Raw genomic sequence first — 20620 nt, 5'->3', positions numbered from 1 at the left:
CTGGAATATTGTACCACATCTGTGAAAATAGGTCTGCTGTCGCCCGGAACATCTGCACAGACAATAAAATGATTAGTTATTAGCCTTGCCATTCAGCTGACAAATGGAGAAAGAAGAGTTAAAAAAAAAAACCTGAATATGTATTCTCCTTAGAAACTTCCAAAGTCTTGTCACTAGTTGTCATGTTCTATAAGAGGACAGATGTATAGTATTATATGTTTGGTACCAGGGATGAAAACATTTTACAAATTCATTATCATGGTATTGTTGAAAGTGCTCAAAAAAGTATTGTCATCTTATAAGAAGAAATCAACTTTTTAAATGACTAAAATAAAAGCCACGATTGAGTTTTGTGTTTCTTATGCTTCACTGATAGTGTTTTAGTCTTAGTATTTTGTCTGTTTTAACGGCTATGCTATAATCGTTTTCAATATTTGTTTGTATTCTGGCACTTTAAAGGATAACTGCACTTTTTGAGGGAATTTTGCCTATTGTTCACAATCATTATGAAAGACAAGACGGATGGATTTTAAAAACAAAATGCATTTTCAATACTAAATGTAAAATAAGTCTGCTTACATTGAGCCAATGGGAGGTCCACTATTCTGGTCACAACAAACGATAAATAACCATTCTAAGAATGCCAATAATACCACCTTTCTATTTCGTGACTTGAATTTTAACCAAGTATTAGTGATACTGTTATTATCAGTGCTATTGCAGACAAGCTATAACGTTGCCGTGATCACTTACTGTCTCCCTATGTTTACATTATCAAGGGGTTGTCTGCTTCCTTGATTCCTTGCTCCCAGTAAGTTTATTGTAGATCATAAATCATGCTTCTCACCTGAAAAGTAGATGACTGAGGAGATATTCCGACAATTTAGTACACATTGACAGCCAATTTAATCCCGGAAATGGCGATAACGACACGAAAAGAAGCTTGGTTCCACCCTCTTCTCTTTTTTTCGTGAGGATTATGAGTCATTCTTCATCTCAATGGGAAGATATAAACATCCCAGCAATCGGCATCCTAATGACAGCAGACAATGTACAGTAAGTGATGTTTTGTTATGTTTGTTGTTGTTCATGAAGTTTGGAATAAGTAATAATCATCCATCCATCGATCTTCTTCTGCTTATCCGAGGTCGGGTTGCGGGGGCAGCATCCTAAGTAGGGAAGCCCAGACTTTTCTCTCCCCAGTCAGTTTGTCCAGCTCATCCCAGGGGATTCTGACGCGTTCCCAAGCCACCCGGGAGACATAGTCTTCCCAGTGTGTCCTGGGTCTTCCCTGTGGTCTCCTACCAGTCGGACGTGCCCTAATCACCTCCTTAGGGAGGCGTTCGGGTGGCATCCTCACAAGATGCCTGAACCACCTCATCTGTCTCCTCTCAATGTGGAGGAGCAGCGGCTTTATTTAGGCTGAGAAGCTCTGCCATCCGGGAGGAGCTCTATCTCTAAGGGAGAGCCCCGCGACTCAGCGGAGGAAACTAATTTCGGCCGCTTGAACTCGGGATCTTGTCCTTTCGGTCATAATCCAAAGCTCATGAACATAGGTGAGGAAGGGAATGTAGATCGACCGGTAAATTGAGAGCTTTGCCTTCCAGCTCAGCTCCTTCTTCACCACAACGGATCGATACAACATCCACATTACTGAGGACACCGCACCGATCCACCTGTCGATCTCACGATCCACTCTTCCTCAACAACAAGACTCCGAGGTACTTTAACTCCTCTACTTGGGGCAGGGTCTCCTCTCCAACCCGGAGATCACAACATTTTTCCGGGCGAGAACATTGTACTCGGACTCCCAGGTGCTAATTCTCATCCCAGTCGCTTTGCACTTGGCTGCGAACCGATGCAGTGAGAGCTGAAGATCCTGGCCAGATGAAGTCACCAGGACCACATCATCTGCAAAAAGCAGAGACCTAATCCCGCACCCACCAAACCGGATCCCCTCAACGCCCTGACAGCGCCTAAAATTCTGTCCATAAAAGTCATGAACAGAATCGGTGACAAAGGGCAGCTTTGACGGAGTCCAACCCTCACTGGAAACTTGTCCGACTTACTGAAACCAATGCGGACCAAGCTTTGACACTGATTGTACAGGGAACGGCCCGCCACAATCAGACAGTCTGTGAGCACTCCCCACAGGAATTCCCGAGGGATATGGTCGAATGCCTTGTCCAAGTCCACAAAACACATGAAGACTGGTTGGGCAAACTCCCATGCACCTTCAAGAACCCTGCCGAGTATAGAGCTGGTCCACAGTTCCACGACAAGGACGAAAACCACACTGTTCCTCCTGAATCCGAGGTTCGACTATCCGGCGTAGCCTCCTCTCCAGTACACCTGAATAGACCTTACCGGGAAGTCTGAGGAGTGTGATCCCACAATAGTTGGAACACACCCTCCGGTTCCCCTTCTTAAAGAGAGGAACTACCATCCCGGTCTGCCAATCCTGAGGTACTGCCCCCGGTGTCCATGCGATGCTGCAGAGACTTGTCAACGAAGACAGTCACACAGCATCCAGAGCCTTAAGGAACTCCGGGCGGATCTCATCCACCCCCGGGGCTTTGCCACAGAGGAGCTTTTTAACTACTTCTGCAACCTCAGCCCCAGAAATAGGAGAGCCTACAACAGATTCCCCAGGAACTGCTTCCTCATAAGAAGATGTGTTGGTGGGATTGAGGAGGTCTTTGAAGTATTCCCCCCACCGATCCACAACATCTGCAGTCGAGGTCAGCAGAACACCATCCTCACCATACATGGTGTTGACAGTGCACTGCTTCCCCTTCCCAAGGTGGCGGATGGTGGTCGAGAATCGCTTCAAAGCCGTCCGGAAGTCGTTTTCCATGGCTTTCCGGAACTCCTTCCATGTCCGAGATTTTGCCTCCGCGACCGCTTAAGCCGCATACCGCCTGGCCTGTTGGTGCCTGTTGGTACCTGCCTGCTGCCTCCGGAGTCCTATGAGCCAAAAGAACCCAATAGAACTCTTTCTTCAGATTGACGGCATCCCTCACTACCGGTGTCCACCAACGGGTTCTAGGGTAACTGCCACAACAGGCACCAACTACCTTGCAGCCACAGCTCCATATACATTATTTAAAACCAACCTGCATGCACACAGAGCCCTGGGAACATTGTTCTCTTTGTTTTTTCCCAATGTTTAAAGAGAGCATGCACGAATGTGCTGCTCAAATCCAACACAGAGAATTAAAACATGCTGAGGTACTACATGTGCAGTGAATAGTAAATTATTTCTAAAATCAGCACGCACTAACGAGCTAAGGAAACCATTTTGCATGTTTTGAGTGCATATATAAAGCACACGGACGTGTGTGTGCCGCAGCAAAACTCTTATGGAATTATAAAGCATCGATAGTACATCTGTAATGAAGTGTCTATTGTCTTTAACATCGGTACACACTACAAAGAGGACGCTAAATTTTGTTTTTCTAGTTGCTTGGTCTCTCTTTATGCGCATGGAAGCAACACACGTAAGCTAACGTCATGATTTGTTGTTAAAGAAGGACTAATAACATAAGATAATGTTGCACCTTTCTTATGACACAGAGCAAAAAGTCTTGCTTGTCAAAGATGTCCCTTCAGGTGGAGGTTCGACAGCGATCGTATCCAAAAGAGCTGACTGTCATTAGCGCTAGCGGGAGTGTCGCAAAACCCATTTTGATGTGGCTTTTTTAATCAATGTAAAGTGAAAATAACACATGGCTGAAGATGCTGGGGACCTTGTTAAGAAACGTGACGCATATCTGCCCGCGATCCGTTACGTATTACTATAGCGCTTCACCCACCAATGCAAAACAACCAACGAACCAACAAACCAACCAACCGTGAAAAGTGAACAGAGAAACAAGAATGGAGACCTCGAAAGCTACTGTGTTCATGATTGTATGCTTGCAAGGAATAACAAGAATGGGTGGGAAAATTCAGCCTCTGATAACGTTAATGGAAGAGTACACTGAGGGAGTAAGGGCATAAGGAATCCAGCGACAAGCGATATTTCTTAGTTTCATGGTAGACTAAAGGATAGCAAGTATGTCACTTATTAATTACCGCATGTGCTGATCGTACAGGCCTACGTATCCTATAAGTAAACATAGCGGGTCTGTGTTGTGGCTAGGAGAAGCGCATATCCGGCAAGGGGCGTAGATCGTCAGTTCAACCAATCATCAAACACCTAAGTGTTTTAGTTTCTATGGGACTAACTTTAGACCCTGCCTCAGAATTGGAGTTACTGTAAAATGGTTCTCGGAACTAAGAGCCGGGACTAAAAAGGTTATAGGAACTCCAAAAAGTCCCTGCAGTCAAAAAACGACTAATATTTGAGAGGTTTTTTTGAAATATGGGTGTTTCAATTACCAGTTTCTTATTGCGATATTTGGGTTATTTCTAAAGGTAATGGAAACGCAAATATTAATACAGTTTATGGTTGCATCCCAAGTCAATACTTTAAGGGGGACCTTTTAAATTGGCATATTTTTCTCAAGTCATTGGCTGAGAGCCTTGTGTGTGTGATCTTATTTAATTTCTTAACTCTCAATCAAGACAGAATCGAAACGGCTTGCAAAAAGACATTTTCCCACAAACACAGTCGAGATAAAAGTGTAACTACACACTGAATGGTTTTTGGCACTCCATACATGCAATAATACAAAGTGTTTACCGTAATATATATTGTATCAAGTACATTAGGTGGTATATTTGCTATAGTGGGGTCAATACAAAATGTCGGTACCATTTCTTTGAGAACTGAGACCAAGTCATCACAAGGAACTACCGTGGCAGTTGCTACACTGTGGCTTCTTAACCTTTTTGACCTCCATGAATTGGTAATCTTACTCTTGACTTTATTCATCTTAAATAATTTTATCTAACCTGTTTACAACCTTGTCAAATGATATGGAAGATAAATATTTATTTAACACACTAACCTTGGGCTGAGGTCAGCTTGATTAGAAAAACAAGTACGAAACCAATAGACTTTATAAAGGGCTAATGAATACCTGATGAAAAATATGTTGTTCTAAAATAAACTAAATGAACATTGAATGTGTCTTAACTGTCAAAAATTAAAGTGCAAATGAAAATACAGCTTCACCTAAGTAGTCATAATATCTGTGCTTCTCTTTGCCTATAGCTCCAGACTTCTTAAGTTTGTTTGATATTGTAATTACAGCCACAAAGTGGTGGAGAAGTATATTACAACTGAGTACCGCAGCAGCCCATAAAGACCAGAACTGGGAAACCGATATATCGGCAGCCTTCAACGGAGCGTTTGCGGCCCAACAAAGGGTTGAAAAACACTATTGTTGAGAAAAACTGGTTTATACATCCATCCATTTCCTACCGCTTGTCCCTCTTGGGTTAGAAACACTGGTAAATGATATTTCTGTGTTTCACCGCCCTATTAATTACAATGGATAAAGCAACTTTTAATTAGTACAGTATTCTGTAATCAGAGTCTGTAGTGTTACTGTGCATCTACAACTCCCGCAGAGAAAAAAATAATTTACCACTTTCACCGACATCCCACTTGTAATTGGACTTGAATTGGCCAGGTTGCAGTCATCGCTAGCTTTATTTTGTGCTGGAAATACAATAAAAAAAGTTTTTTTTTTCCCATGTAAAATGAATGTATGATAACACTTTATGCTAATGAGAAGAAGGAACCTAATATGGTACTTACCAACAGAATAACTCATGACTTCAGAGCTGGCACTCATGTTGAAGGGTGCCCAATCCTCAATTTGGGACGTTGAGACCCCATATTCATCAGAGGCCACTTGAAGGCTCTGATCTGGAGATGTTATTTCTCCTGGCCAAATTGTTTGCATCACTGAGGTAGATTCCTCACCATAGTTCTTGTCACTTTCCCCCACATTTTCGGCAATGATTTGTAAGAGAAGTTTGTTTTCTTCTATTCCAATATCATTGAACAAAATGTTGCCCTCTGGAGTTGGGACTACGTTTACATGCTCATTTGGGCTCTGGCTTCCTGACAAACGTCTCTGTTCAAGTGGGTACTCAGTAGAAATAATTGAAGTGTCTCCGACAGAGTTCTCAATGTGCTCTGAGGTACGGGTTACTGCCATGAGCAGGTCATTAGTGACATGTCTCTCAGTTTGAGCTCCATTAGCACCGATTTCTTCAAGTTCAGGAGTTTCATCTTTGGACACTTTTTCTGTGGAATCAGTTGACTGTTGTCTATCATCAAATGAGGACTCAGTGACATTCTGTTTGTCGTCCGGTGTGGAACTGACCCACCAGGTTTTCATTTTTTCATTTATCATTACTCCTTCACATTCCAACTGCACAAAGCATGTGTCCTTTCCATCATCGCTTGATATTTTTGTGATCGTCATCTGCAGTAATTTGTCTGCCGTGATTGAAGACAATTCATCTCCTGCACCATCACACCAAGAGCCACGGCACATATCAAAACCTTCAAGTTTGCACAAAAATGCCTGAGGGGGAGTTGTTAAAAGGTCATCTGTGATTTCCCTCACATCTGAGTCGGACACTTGAGATGTGTTTCCGTAGTCTACAAATAGAACGGACAGCTCCCTCCCATTTCGATTCAACACCTCTGCACGGCACCAAAGCTGGTCTTCAGCAAAAAGTGCAACACATGGAGTGCCAGGTGAGAGTGTGCTAATGGTGACATGTTCATTACGGTCAGCGTTTCCAATTTCTGAGAGACTTTCAAATAGCTTATCAAGCTCCACCGAGTCAAGAGACTGACACCAAAAGGACTGGGCATCATATACAGCCGAGATATAAACCTCTAACTGTTGTCCCACTTTGAAATTCACGGGGTGGTAATATAGAGAACGTGATTTTAGTGATGTTTCTGGGTTCTGAACAGTTTTTTCCACCACGTGTTCAAAGTCTGGAGAGATTTTAGGGTACCTTGATGGAACATCACACCGAATCTGCACACCGTTATCCACTAGAGTAACTTCCCACACATCATCTGACAGTTGGACAAACTGACACTTCAGCTTCTTTTCTGCATTGGAACCCATATCTCTCTTTAAAGTCTGTACTACTTCTGCATCAAGCAGTTCAAGAGATCCACAACCACTGAGCCTGCAATGTGTGCTGTACCTTGGTAACTGCACAAATTGCTGATCTAGATTGGCCATCTGGGATGTAGATAATTGTGCAGTGTTGCCAAAATCAATAAACTCAACAACAGCCATGGAGTTGGAGAGCACTTCTCTTACAACCGCGCGGTACCACAAGGAATCATCTGCAAATTGGGCTTCAACAACTTCCCCTGCAGCCACTTCTGTGAGGCTGATTTTAGGAGTTGACAGCGAGTCATTGAGCTTGTCTACCAGGGAGAAGATGGTGTCTTCTTCTCGGACAAGCTGTACGTAAAAACTTAACGGGCTGTTGTAATGGGAGACATAAACATCTGCCTTCATACCCGATGGTAGCGAGTTTTTGGGAATGTCTTCAAGTTTAGGGCGCCGAGGATTTTTTGCTTGTGGGAGCACATTGTCAGATTCTTTGCTGGGTAATGTACTATCACTATGTTTTGCGTTGTTTGCAACTATGACATGTTCTTGTCCTGGTTTTTTAATCATTTGCCCACCATAGTGCTGTCTTTGGTGTGGTGGCAAGTACATTTCTTTTGAAGAGGCTTTAAGCCTCGGACCATTTTGCGAACTCTGTTTTGAAGTTAGCATCTCACTTCTCACTTGACGTGCTGGTTTTGGTTCAATCATTAATTTCTGGATGGTTTTTGGAGGTACTGGCATTGCTTCTTTGGAAAAAGTTGTTTTTGATACCTTATTTGCAGTGGGAGTCTCTACTCTCCGACCCTCATAGAGAACTTTCCCTTCAATCTGCGTCTCTATTTGAAAGATCTTCTTAAGCTTCAAATTGATTTGGATTTCTTTGTGATACAGTTCAACAAGCAGGTTACCATTGGGTTTTTTGGCCACCACTAGTGCACGGAATTTACATTCGGTCGCAGTTGTTGTAAACCAGCCGTTCACCTCGCTGGGGACATCTGCAGGGACATCAGAGAGACAGCACACTACTGCTTGCACAGGTACAGACATTATGTCATAGGCCTCTTTAGGCACTGGAAGCAAGTCTGATTTTGCCACTTCAGTCGTTTCACCGTAATCAACAAAATGAACCAGGACTGAAGGTCTTGTGGCTTTGATCTGTGCCCGGTACCAGAGTCCATCAGTGTATTTTGCAAAGCACAATGTTCCAAATACTGTTGGGGTCTTCACACGTGCAAGCTGTTGACAAAGGTCATTTACCTTTACCTTAAGGTCCTTTATCACATCAGCATTCTTCTCAAGTTGGCAGTAGAATTGATTGACGCTGACCACACACGTGACTGTGACCTGTTCCTCGGTTCCAGTTTTGATGTTGTGTGTAGAGTAGTAATATGTGTCCAGGCGAAAAGATGATCCAAGGTCTTTCTTGGCAGGTTCAACTGTGGCAAGATTGGCCAAAATGGTGCAGATGCTTTCAAATGGAGTTTCCAGGTCCACACTGTTGAACACTATCTTTTGTTCATTGTACATGACAGCATATACAGTGCACTTTAATGGCAATATGTTAGTGGAAGCAGTTTCCACAAAGTTGTGAAAGGTTTCTTTTGCCTCTTCATTCCACTCATTTACAACAGACATGGCTTCAAGAGGGTTGAAAAGGCTGCACCTAAATGCTTGGCCTTGTAGCTGGAGGAATTCTGGGCAAATCCTTCTCAGTTCATGGAGAGAAACAGCTTTTGTCTGGCCGTAGTCAACGAAAAGAACATCCACTAGAGGGGTTTTGTAATTGTGAATTACAAGAGCTCTGTACCACATTCCATTGTCTGGGTGGAAAGCGACACAAGATCTTTCTGTAAGAGGCTCAAACTCACTGCCAGCATAATATGCCTGCATGTCATGCATAAGCAATTTCAAGTGGACAGCGTTTTGAGCTAGCTGACACCAGAAATCATTTGGGCTGTTGATGTAGGACACGTTGACATCCAGGACACTACCAATGGGAAACATACATGCCTTGAACTTATCAATGTGTTTCTCTTTGTTGGAGATATCAAAAATGTTTTGTGTCTGAGAAGACGCCACACTGTTTTTGTAAACACTCAAGCATCCTTCTTCTGAATGCTGCGTGGAAATATTGGGTAATTTCTCATCCCGTTCAGCGAGGCCAGAAGAACACAGCAGTTGACTGATATCCTTTTCTCCTGATGCCTCAGAATCAGTCAGTGTTACCAGATGGGTATCATCGCGTTTTGCCATCACGTATACCTTAAGTATTTTGTCAGTGGCAATTTTGCTGAAATAATCAATGGCAAAGCAACTCCATGTATGCTCTTTTGGGCAAACACCCACTAAAGCGCATTTTAACGCAAGCTTTGGCAGTTCCTTAAAAATGTCAGGGAGCGTTCTGATGTTTCTCCCATCAACCTCTTTGGTGTCGCCATAATCCACAAAGAACACCTTGATGTGTGCTTTGCCAACTTCCGACACAACAGCTCTGTAGAAGACACCATCGTCTGCTTTAGCTGCACAGTAGGTGCCAACGGTAGGGTTTTCTATCACGTCTTTATTATCAGAATGTTGGTACAAATGGTGCATCTTTTCCATTAAATTATCCAGCTCTTTTGCATGGTTTTGTGTTTGGATCCAAAACTCAGATGGGTTACAGACATGAGCCACCCATGCCATGTGTGAGGAGTTGGGAAGGAGGTTCTCAACTGAAAATGTGTCCATTCTCTGCCCATGCCCCAAGGTTTGTCCAGAAAGCAGAAGTTTTCCTTCATTGTTTTTAAGCTGAAAGGAATGTGGGCTGCTGTTTGATGCGTTTCCAATTGCGTAGTTGTGCAGTGTTTTTTCACTCTCGTGCAAAGAGCTCTCTTTGGAACTGAACAAGTTGTTGAGGTTTTTATTTTCGTCACCATAGAGAGTAACATAGTAAACACCCTCTGAGATACTCTGGTACTCAAATTTGGCAATGAGTGTCTTGTGCAAGAGTAGGGACTTGAGGTAGTCAATCTGGGTGCTTGTCCATCCAACTCCTCTGTCAATAATTCCATGGAGGGAGCAAAGATATGTCACAACTGGCATTCTAAAGAACTCTGGAGCCAATGGTCTTATATTCTCCATTTGAACAAATTGTTTTGTACCAAGGTCAACATTTAGTACTTCAACCAGATCGTTTGTTGGGAGTACTTGTTGTAGAACAGAACGGCACCACCTGCCATCACTTCTTCTGGCAGCACATGGAAAACCAATCATTTCAGGACCTACACTGCAACTGCCCGTTCTACCAATACAGCACTGTGTGATTTGCTCTGAGAGTTTTCTCAACTCATGGGAAAAGACCTTCAACTGACAAAAAACTCGCTGTGGATTTGTCACTTCAGTGACTACAACAGTCTCCACCGCTCCTGCTTGCAGCTGTGGATACATGTACAACTCCTTATTCTGCAGTTGCTCAAATTCACCCATAGGGATTGGCAGAGCTGCTGGCAACATTTTAGCACTACTGTGGGTATCTGAAGCTTTGACGACATCCAGAAACCATCTGGAACCCAGTTTCTTTGCTAATCCCATTTCATACATTTGTCTGGATATGCATGGGATGTCCAGAATAAGCTTTTTTTGCTGAACCAGTACATCTTGTACATGTGCCTCCGATTCCCATCCTCGAATATATTTCAGGAATTCTATTGCACCTGGGGACCATCTATTTTCAGGTGAGAGTGGCAAAACATTGGCAAGCACACAGAGCTCCACTTCAGGTGGCAGGTGGAAGTGCTCAGGCTTACCCCATGCCAGCAACTTTGTAGTGGTGATGAATGTGATCCCCTCATCAATGAGGAACACTTTGCAGTTGGATCCATTTCTTGAGACAATGCGGCACCGGTACCACGTAAGGTTGATTTTGACTAAGCACAAGTCACCTGGATTTCCTTCCAACTCTTGAAATAAATTAACCGGGGACAGGGATTGATGATCCAATGTCCTGACCTGATTCAACTTTCCCCAAAACTCAACTAACGGACTATTGGGAGATGAATGTACTTCGGTAATCAGAACTGTTATATTTGAGCCTCGCGCCGGAAGTCCAAGCTGGGATGACATTGTGGTAGTTTCACTTGCTCAAAAGATCCATAATCCCCTTTTTCAACAGCAACATGTGCACAATGGTTTTGATCTGGAAGACATACAGTAAATATCATTAACATAAAATCCTTCCGTATTACTAATGTCATACCCCACTCTAAATTTAAATACATTGCTGTCTGAGCAACTAAGCTATTCCATTTTTCTTCTCAATATCAATCACAGTTTTACGATAACTTAAACTAACCGTTGGAAGTTTTAACCATCCATCCATTCATCTATCCATTTTCTACCGCTTTTTCCCTTTGGGGTTGCGGGAGGCGCTGGTGCCTATCTCAACTACAATCGGGCGGAAGGCGGGGTACACCCTGGACAAGACGCCACCTCATCGCAGGAAGTTTTAACCATGATAAATGTTTATACCGTGACATCCCTATATTGGACAATTGGAACGTAATTGTTTTGTTGAATAAATTGATAAAAACAAAGCGACATGACTTATTTTTGTACATTTCCAACTGTTTAATACATCACATAATTAACATTAATCGGTATAAACAACATGGGCGTAGCCATTTTGGAAGTGTGTGTCAAAGGTTAACCGACAACAAAGTTGTCCTGAGATTTTCCGAGAGATACACTAGTTGCATCAGGGTCTGGAAGGACGACAGGTGTTCGTTGAACTGAGGTCAGGCACATGCCCCCTAGACCGGCCAGGTAGGCTAGTGTAAGAGGACACTATGCCCATTTTTTTTCAGATAAATATGTATATATAATAGTGTTAACGCACTTTTTAATACTTCTTATGCATTAAAATCAGAAAGGACGCGCATTTCCATAAGTCCGCACGTCCCAGGGACGCAGTTTTTTTTTTGTTTTTTTTAACCGACCCTGTCTTCTCCGGGTCAAAACTCCAGTTCGCTTGTTTTTTTTAATCGATTATCGCTTTCCGCCGGTGTTTTTTTCTATTTATTGTGACTGGGGATTATGTTCGAAAACCGGTTCTCCCAATTGTTCGATAGGAAAAGAACCGATTCCATGGATACGAATCCCTTTTTGAGAAACGGTTCCTGTTATCGAAGCCACTATAGTAAAGAAAATGACTTGGTTCTTTATTAGAATCCCTGAGAACGAATCCCGTGTCACAGGGAATGTCCTGTGGCAAGTCACAGGAAATGACGTAGCTCAGTCATTCGGCGGCAGATACAGAAGCAGCAACAACAATGGACCGGAAAAAACGCTCCAAGGCATGGCTTCACTTTACGAAGAAATACGAGGAAGAAACGGCTATCTGCAATTATTGCCAGGCTTCGCTTTCCTGTAAGGGGAGCAGTACAACAAACATGTTGAAACATGTTCAGACCGTACATAACCTGAAGGTTAGAGAAACGTGGAGAAGCAGCGACAGAGATGACAAAGCACGCCCCTCTTCCTCGGCTTCAACCTGCAGTCCCAGTGATAGTGCCGGTGAGTAACATTAACTGTCGCCGGTTAATTTTCATATCTGCTCACTTGTAGCCTTTAAGCTAAAATAACATTGCCGAATGCCAACCAGGACTGCAGTAATGTTAGCTAGACTAACGTTACCTAAGCACATTCCGTGGCTAACGGTAACATTAACGTTAGCCTTTTTGTATGTGTCTGATAACGGTAACGGTATCTTGTAGCCTACACCACTCCAGAGTTTGCAGGTCTGTCCAATAAACTAGTGCTTGCAAGATGTGAATTAAGATGATGTTTACGTTATCCCATTTCAGGTGATGACATTCATGACAGTTAGAGTGACCAGGGCAGTAGTTTGCTCTGTAGCACAGAGCTTTAACCCATTTGTGGGAGAGTGGCCGTGCGCAACCCGAGGGTCCCTGGTTCAATTCCAACCTAGTATCAACCTCGTCACGTCCGTTGTGTCCTGAGTAAGACACTTCACCCTTGCTCCTGATGGGGGCTGGGTAGCGCCTTGCATGGCAGCTCCCTCCATCAGTGTGTGAATGTGTGTGTGCATGGGTAAATGTGGAAGTAGTGTCAAAGCGCTTTGCGTACCTTGAAGGTAGAAAAGCGCTATACAAGTACAACTCATTTATCATTATTTATTTATTTACCATGGCGAGGTATAACGCGCAGCGCAGCAAGATGAGTGAAGAGAGTAACAAGATTACTTGAAAGCTAACGAGAATGTTGGTGAAAAATCTCCTCACCTTCAACTTGGTGTTAACGAATACAAGTAGGTTAATAATTGTATTTTGCTGACATGTAATGGAGCAAAAGTAAACAACACCCTTATTCTGAGATGTGTTTCAAATGTAACGTGCTGTAAAATACAAATAAAAGCAGGATTTTTATTAGGTGGCCCACTTAAAGGGGCACTAACAGTCAATATTTATTTATTTTATTAAACCTTTTTTTGGGGTAACAAGTCAATGTTTATTTATCTATTTTATTTGTTTGCCCTGCGATGAGGTGGCGACTTGTCCAGGGTGTTCCCGGCCTTCCGCCCGATTGTAGCTGAGATATGCACCAGCGCCCCCGCGACCCCAAAGGGAATAAGCGGTAAAAAATGGATGGATAGATGGATTTTATTGTTTTCTTAAAAAATAAGTGAGCTTTTGTCAAACCAAGTATTGTGTGTTTTTTTCCATATACAACAATTTATCTGGATTCGATAAGACAATCGATAGGGAATCGGTTCGATAAGATGATTCGATAATGGCATTGAAATCGATAGTTTGTTAACAAACATCATCCCTAATTGTGACGGTGCGCTCTTATCACGCCGTCACGTCTCTCTCTGTCACAAATACAATGTCAGTGTCGTGACTTGGAGAAGATAACCGGGTCAAATTTACGTCCCCGATTATTGCGTTTTTATTGGTCGTCTTGAAAGTAATTAACTTTCCGTTACAATTTCTTAAATTTTGATTCGCCAAAAGTTTTATGAATGACAAATACTGCCTCAGTTTGCACTCTGACAACTTTACCGCGTTAAACAATAAGGTGAGTGTAAAGTCAACCTTTTTAACTTCATCCTGTGCCATGTTTTAGTCTTCCTGAGTCCATGGAAACTTCACTTGTATCTCCCGCTGTATCGACATAGTTAAAAGATTTTTGTGGAAGATTTTTGGTTTTGTGTGCTTGCCATAAAAACACAGTTATCTTTGACGAAAATGGCAGAAAGGAAAAAAATCCAAAGACTTATAATTGACATTTAGATATGAAGTTGATGAAGACTAAGAGACTTACGCGTTAAATAAATAATATACTGTATGTATGCGCTGGCACACGGTCATCATCATTTCAACCACCTTCCTTGGGAGGATCAGGAAGGTGGTTTCATACTTCCACCGAAGCACGACAGCTGCTCATGTGCTTAAGACAAAGCAAAAAATGATAAAGCTGCCTACTCCGAAGCTCATACATCCAACAAGGGGGAACTCCACTTATATGTTGGGAGTGTTATCTGGAGCAGCAGGCAGGTATATACTCTACATCAGGCCTGGCCAACCCGCGGCTCGCGAGCCTCATGCGGCTCTTTAACTAATTTCATGCGGCTCTTCACGAGCTGTCACATGACATGCGTCAAAAATGCTTGGCTGGCGCTGTCATTAACTCCTCCTACAGCTAGATGGCACACTGACCATGTAAGCCTGTTTGAGTGACGTCAAACGAGCGCCGAGAGAATCTTTGGTGTGACATCATTTGTTTTGTAAACAATTTCAGTCAAGTTACCTCTTGAAATGGCAGGGAAAAAAAGCACAGTCAAACGAAAATATGAAGAAGAACACAGGACGTTTTTGCCAGAGTGGGAGAGTTTACATATTTTTGTTAAACGTAATGGCAAGCCGATATGCCTTATATGTCACGGAGCATTAGCGCATTTCAAAGCTTCAAATCTTCAGCGTCACTTCAGCTCACTCCACCCTAACATCGAACAGGAATTTCCAAAAGGGACTGAACTTCGCAAGAGCAAGTTGGTCGCTTTGAAAAGCCAGGCAGAAAAGCAGGTGCAGTTTTTCCAAAAATTTACGAAACACTCGGAGACCGTAACGCTTGCATCATATCAGCTGGCTTGGAACATAGCACGGGCTAAAAATCCATACAACGAAGGGGACTTCATTAAAAAATGCCTCATTGACGCCTTTGAAATCTTGGCTCCTGGAGACGACAAACTAAAACGGAGCGTATCAGACGTTCAACTTTCCCGCCACAGTGTTGAACGCAGAATATCAGATATTAATACAGCTGTTGAATCACAGTTGCACTCTGACCTTCAAGCATGTGAGTATTTTAGTGTGGCATTGGATGAGAGTTGTGACATACAAGACAAGCCTCAGTTGGCAATATTTGCACGGTCTGTGTCAAATGAATGTATGATCAAGGAAGAACTCCTTGATATTGTGACATTAAAAGACAGAACCCGTGGCATAGATGTGAAAGAAGCAATGATGGCTGCATTTGCAAAAGCAAATCTGCCCATACCAAAACTAACTGCAATAGCCACGGATGGAGCGCCAGCCATGATCGGATCCGTGAACGGTCTTGTGGGGCTGTGCAAAGCTGATCAAACATTTCCCGACTTTTGGAATTTCCACTGCATCATCCACAGGGAGCAACTCGTATCTAAATCATTGAATTTAAACAACGTCATGAAGCCAGTGATGGAAATCGTAAACTACATCCGCACACATGCGCTTAACCACAGGCAATTCAGGAATCTCATTGCTGAGCTGGACCAAGGGCTTCCAGGTGACCTGCCGCTGCACTGCACTGTGAGGTGGCTGTCAAAAAGCAAAGTATTCTCTCGCTTTTTTGAGCTTTTGGATGCTGTGAAACTGTTCATGGAAGAGAAGGACAAGGTCTATCCTGAGCTCTCAGACCTCGAGTGGATTATGGATCTGGCATTTTCAGTCGACATGCTGTGTCACTTGGACAGACTGAACCTGACCCTGCAGGGTAAGTTAAAAATGCTGCCTGACATGGTGCAAAGTGTGTTTGCGTTTGTCAACAAACTAAAGCTGTTCGAGGCGCATATTCAAAAGGGAGATTTAACACATTTTCATACTCTGCTAAAAGCCAGTGAGCAAGTCACAAGCGCCGCCCTGAAAAAGAAAAGAGACAGATATGCAACACTGGTTGCAAACCTGCACGAAAGCCTTGTGACCCGGTTCTGTGATCTACAACTGAAAAGACCACAGATCACGTTCCTCGTCGACCCATTTAATGCGGAGACGGACTGTTTGAAAGCCCCGCTCGTCACAGATGAGGCTGCGGCTGAGTTGGAGATGATCGACCTTTGTGAGGAGGATCAATTGAAAGCTGTTTTAAGGGAAGGGACCGTTGAGTTCTGGAAAAGTGTGCCAATTGAAAAATACCCCATTATCAAACGAGCTGCGCTTAAGATACTGTCCATGTTTGGGTCAACGTACGTCTGCGAGTCTGTGTTTTCTACCCTGAAACATGTGAAATCAAAGCATCGATCTGTTCTGACTGACACTCATTTGAAAGAATTGCTTAGAGTGGCAACAACAGAATACAAGCCAGATTTGAAGAGGATTGTTCAAGATAAGGAATGCCAGAAGTCTCACTAAGCAGCATAGTAAGAGAAAGATGTTATTGAAAATGATTCTATTATTGTTTGTGGACTTGCTTGAACTGAGAGTATGTGTGTGTGAGACACACAATGTTAACTGTTGAAAATTACTGATATTATCATGTTGGTGTGGTTATTTTCATTAGATCTGGCTGAGCAGAGGTCTGTGTATGCGTGCATACATGATTAAAATATGATGTTCATGTGCACCCATGTGTATGATGTGGCTCTTTGCAGTAACACCGAAAAAAAACTGGCTCTTAGTCTCTGACTAGTTGGCCACCCCTGCTCTACATTGACCGACAAGACCCGAAGAAAAATGTCAAAGACATCATCACCCTGTCTGATGAGGATGTGAGAGTGGCAGAGGTCCAACAGGTGCTTAAACCCCTCAAAACTGTGTCAATGATACTGCCATTGAAAAGAAGGATTCTACAATCCATAGCTTCAAATGTGGAAGACAGCACCATCACTCGAGATGTCAAGACTGGCATTAGAGAGGACCTGAATCCTAGATACACCTCACCCCCTACTCTACAGGATTACCTTCACAGATTTCCTGCCCTGGATCCGAGCTTCAAGTGACTGTTTCACACGGACCCTGCCCTACACCAGAGGACATACAGCCACCTCACCACTGTGATTGTGAGCAGTCAGGACACTGAAGACTGTGATGAGGTAAATAAAAAGAATGTTTAAAAATGATCAATTGATATCTAAATAAATTAGTTTTTCCAGTAATAATGGCTTTTTATTAAATGTTATCGCCGCATTTTTATTGTCTATGAAACATGAAAAGAAATATCTGCCGAGCCAACTTGGACACATCTCCTCCACGAAAGAAGTCGGCAATACCAGAGTTTTTCGAAGAGACCTTTGCCAGCAAAAACATGGACAGCAAGACACCTGCTAACATCATGAAAGAGGAGGTGGTGTCGTACCTGGTAGCAAGCGGCATTACAGTGGATGGTGATCCACTGACATGGTGGAAAAGCAATGAGTGTAAATACCCTCATACTGCCAAGATGGCAAGATGCTATTTCACTGTGCCAAACTCTTCAGTTCCTTTCGAGAGAGTGTTCCTAACAGCAGGGGACATAGTGACTGCAAAGAGGTCCACACTCTCCCCAGACAATGTAGGCATCCTTGTCTTTTTGAAAAATAATTTGAAATGATAAGCTCAGGTATGCTTTGCTTTCTTTATTATTCCACTATCTATGTTTCGAGGAAGATGATGTGCCTTCTTATGTTGCACCTTAAGTTGTTTTTATTAATGGTCATTGGTCCAAGTTTAATGAAAGGAGTTATGCCTTTTTATGTTGCACCTAAGTTTTCCATTGTTAAAAAGATATAATGCCTTGTGCACTTTAAGTGTATTGTATATACTTTAATTTAATAATTTAAAAGCGTTAATGAACAAAAAGACAAAATTTCTGTTTGTCTTGTCTTTTTTTCTTTTTTTGCTGATCCGAAAAATTATCTGATGCGTGACTCTGATACGAGAACCGATATGAACCGTGAGCTTTTTGATCCGCTGCACCCTTACTTATGTTCCTATTTTGCACACATTTTTATTACTTGATAAATGTGATGGGAATTACTTTAACGGTTTCGTATTACAAATGCACTGTTTATAAAAGTTACAAGGGATAAACGCTTATTTAGTGAAACAAAAAGAAATGTAATACTGCATCAGTGTAGATAAATTAAAGATGTATCGAAAATCGATTTTTAATTGAACTGAATCAAATTGTGAGATGCCCAAAGATTCACACTTCTAAACGGTATTTTTTTATCTAGCTGACCATGGTAATTATGACAAACTGTCACATTGCCGCACGTACACACACAAATTGAAACTGACAGGCACAATGCGGAGGTATCATAAGATTAAACATACAATTTATTAAATAGCCAACATTTTAAGAATGAATCAAAGATATAATTCTACACATTGAGTTTATTATGCGTCAGTGCGCAGCTTTTTAAACATCACGAAATACTTCTCTTTTTGAGGAAGTTGGATTTTGTGTTTCGTAGTTTGTTTTCATTGCTGCTATTTTAACTGTTCTTAATACATAAACAGGATTTTTTTTTTTTTTAGCACTTTGCCTTTCCTTTCTTTTAAATGGACAACATTTTATTTGTCTTGTTATTTTTTATAATAGCTAAATGAGTTACAGTATAAATATTTATTAATCATTTCATCATCTTTGTTGTTAATAGGCACATGGCTAAAATAACTTCAGCTGGAGTTAATTGTTGATGAAAAATTAGAGCCGCTAAATGCATACGTTTTATTTAGGGCTGTCAAACGGTGTCCATAGTGAACTCAAAATTAATAACAATAACCGCATAAAGATATAATTTTTCGTGATTAATAAAGTGCACTCTGGGAGGGATAATTTTTCAAGTTTTTAATACCGTGACTGGAAAACTTTTTTTAAACATTATACTTTTTGAAATAGCTCAACACGAAAAGGATATGAACACGTTTTTAAAGGCCTACTGAAACCCACTACTACCGACCACGCAGTCTGATAGTTTGTATATCAATGATGAAATATTAACATTGCAACACATGCCAATACGGCCTTTTTAGTTTACTAAATTGCAATTTTAAATTTCGCGCGAAGTATCCTGTTGAAAACATCGGTATGATGACGCGTGCGCATGACGTCTAGGATTGTAGCGGACATTTTTTTCCAGCCCGGTCCAAGCTATAAGTAGTCTACTTTAATCGCATAATTACACAGTATTTCGGACATCTGTGTTGCTGAATCTTTTGCAATTTGTTCAATTAATAATGGAGAAGTCAAAGAAGAAAGATGTAGGCGGGAAGCGGTGTATTGCAGCTGCCTTCAGCAACACAAACACAGCCGGTGTTTCCTTGTTTACATTCCCGAAGGGGAAGCTTTACTATGGAACAGAGCGGTCAACCGAACATCGTTCCCGACCAAATGTTAACAGGCAGGTTTCGGTGAGAAAATTGTGGTAATAAGTCGGCTCTTACCGTAGACATGAGCGGAGCTTGCGTCTTCCTGCAGCTGCGACTCTTACCTCCTCCCGCCGGAGACACTGGCGGTCACCACACCCGTGGCCACACCACTCCGACTTTCAGGTACCATATACAGGTGCTGTTCATATTATTAGAATATCATGAAAAAGTTGATTTATTTCAGTAGTTATATTCAGAACGTGAAACTTTCATATTATATCAATTCATTAAACACATAGTGATATATTTGAAATGTTTATTTCTTTAAATTTTCATGATTAGTACTGACAATTACTGAAAATCCCAAATTCAGTATCTCAGAAAATTAGTTACGACTAGTACCAAAAATTTTTTTTTAGAAATGTGGGCCAACTGAAAAGTATGAACATGGAAAGTTTCAGCATGTACGGCAATCAATACTTAGTTGCAGCTCCTTTTGCCTGAATTGCTGCAGCAATACGACGTGGCATGGAGTCCACCAGTCTGTTACACTCCTCAGGTGTTATGAGAGCCCAGGTTGTTTTAATAGTGGCCTTCAGCTCTTCAGCATTGTTGGGTCTGGCATCTCGCATCTTCCGCTTCACAATACCCCATAGGTTTTCTATGGGGTTAAGGTCAGGTGAGTTTGCAGGCCAATCAAGAACAGGGATACCATGGTCCTTCAACCAGGTACTGATAGATTTGGCACTGTGTGCAGGTGCCAAGTCATGTTGGAAAATGAAATCTTCACCTCCATAAAATTGGTCCACGGCAGGCAGCATAAAGTGTTCTAAAACTTCCTGGTAGACTGCTGCATTGACCCTAGACCTCAGGAAACACAGTGGACCAACACCAGCAGATGACATGGCACCCCAGACCATTACCGATTGTGGAAATTTGACACTGGACTTCAGGCAACATGGATTC

At 42.2% G+C, this 20620-nt stretch overlaps 1 protein-coding gene across 2 annotated transcripts in view; it reads right to left on the bottom strand.

Moving 5' to 3' along the window:
• Nucleotides 1-20620, bottom strand: part of LOC133542411 (tudor domain-containing 6-like) — a 29378-nt gene that overhangs the window by 4919 nt on the left and 3839 nt on the right. For both annotated transcript variants that reach the window (XM_061886497.1, XM_061886498.1), the window contains exons 2-5: nt 5711-11223; nt 5538-5611; nt 133-187; nt 15-52 (exon numbers count right to left, since the gene is read on the bottom strand). In XM_061886497.1, coding sequence (XP_061742481.1) covers nt 15-52; nt 133-187; nt 5538-5611; nt 5711-11150 — 5607 coding nt within the window. In that variant the 5' untranslated portion in view covers nt 11151-11223. The remainder of the gene's footprint in view (nt 1-14; nt 53-132; nt 188-5537; nt 5612-5710; nt 11224-20620) is intronic.

Source organism: Nerophis ophidion, linkage group LG24 (genome assembly GCF_033978795.1).
Source record: "Nerophis ophidion isolate RoL-2023_Sa linkage group LG24, RoL_Noph_v1.0, whole genome shotgun sequence".
NCBI classification, from domain to species: domain Eukaryota; kingdom Metazoa; phylum Chordata; class Actinopteri; order Syngnathiformes; family Syngnathidae; genus Nerophis; species Nerophis ophidion.
This window is presented reverse-complemented; position numbering and strand designations above follow the sequence as displayed.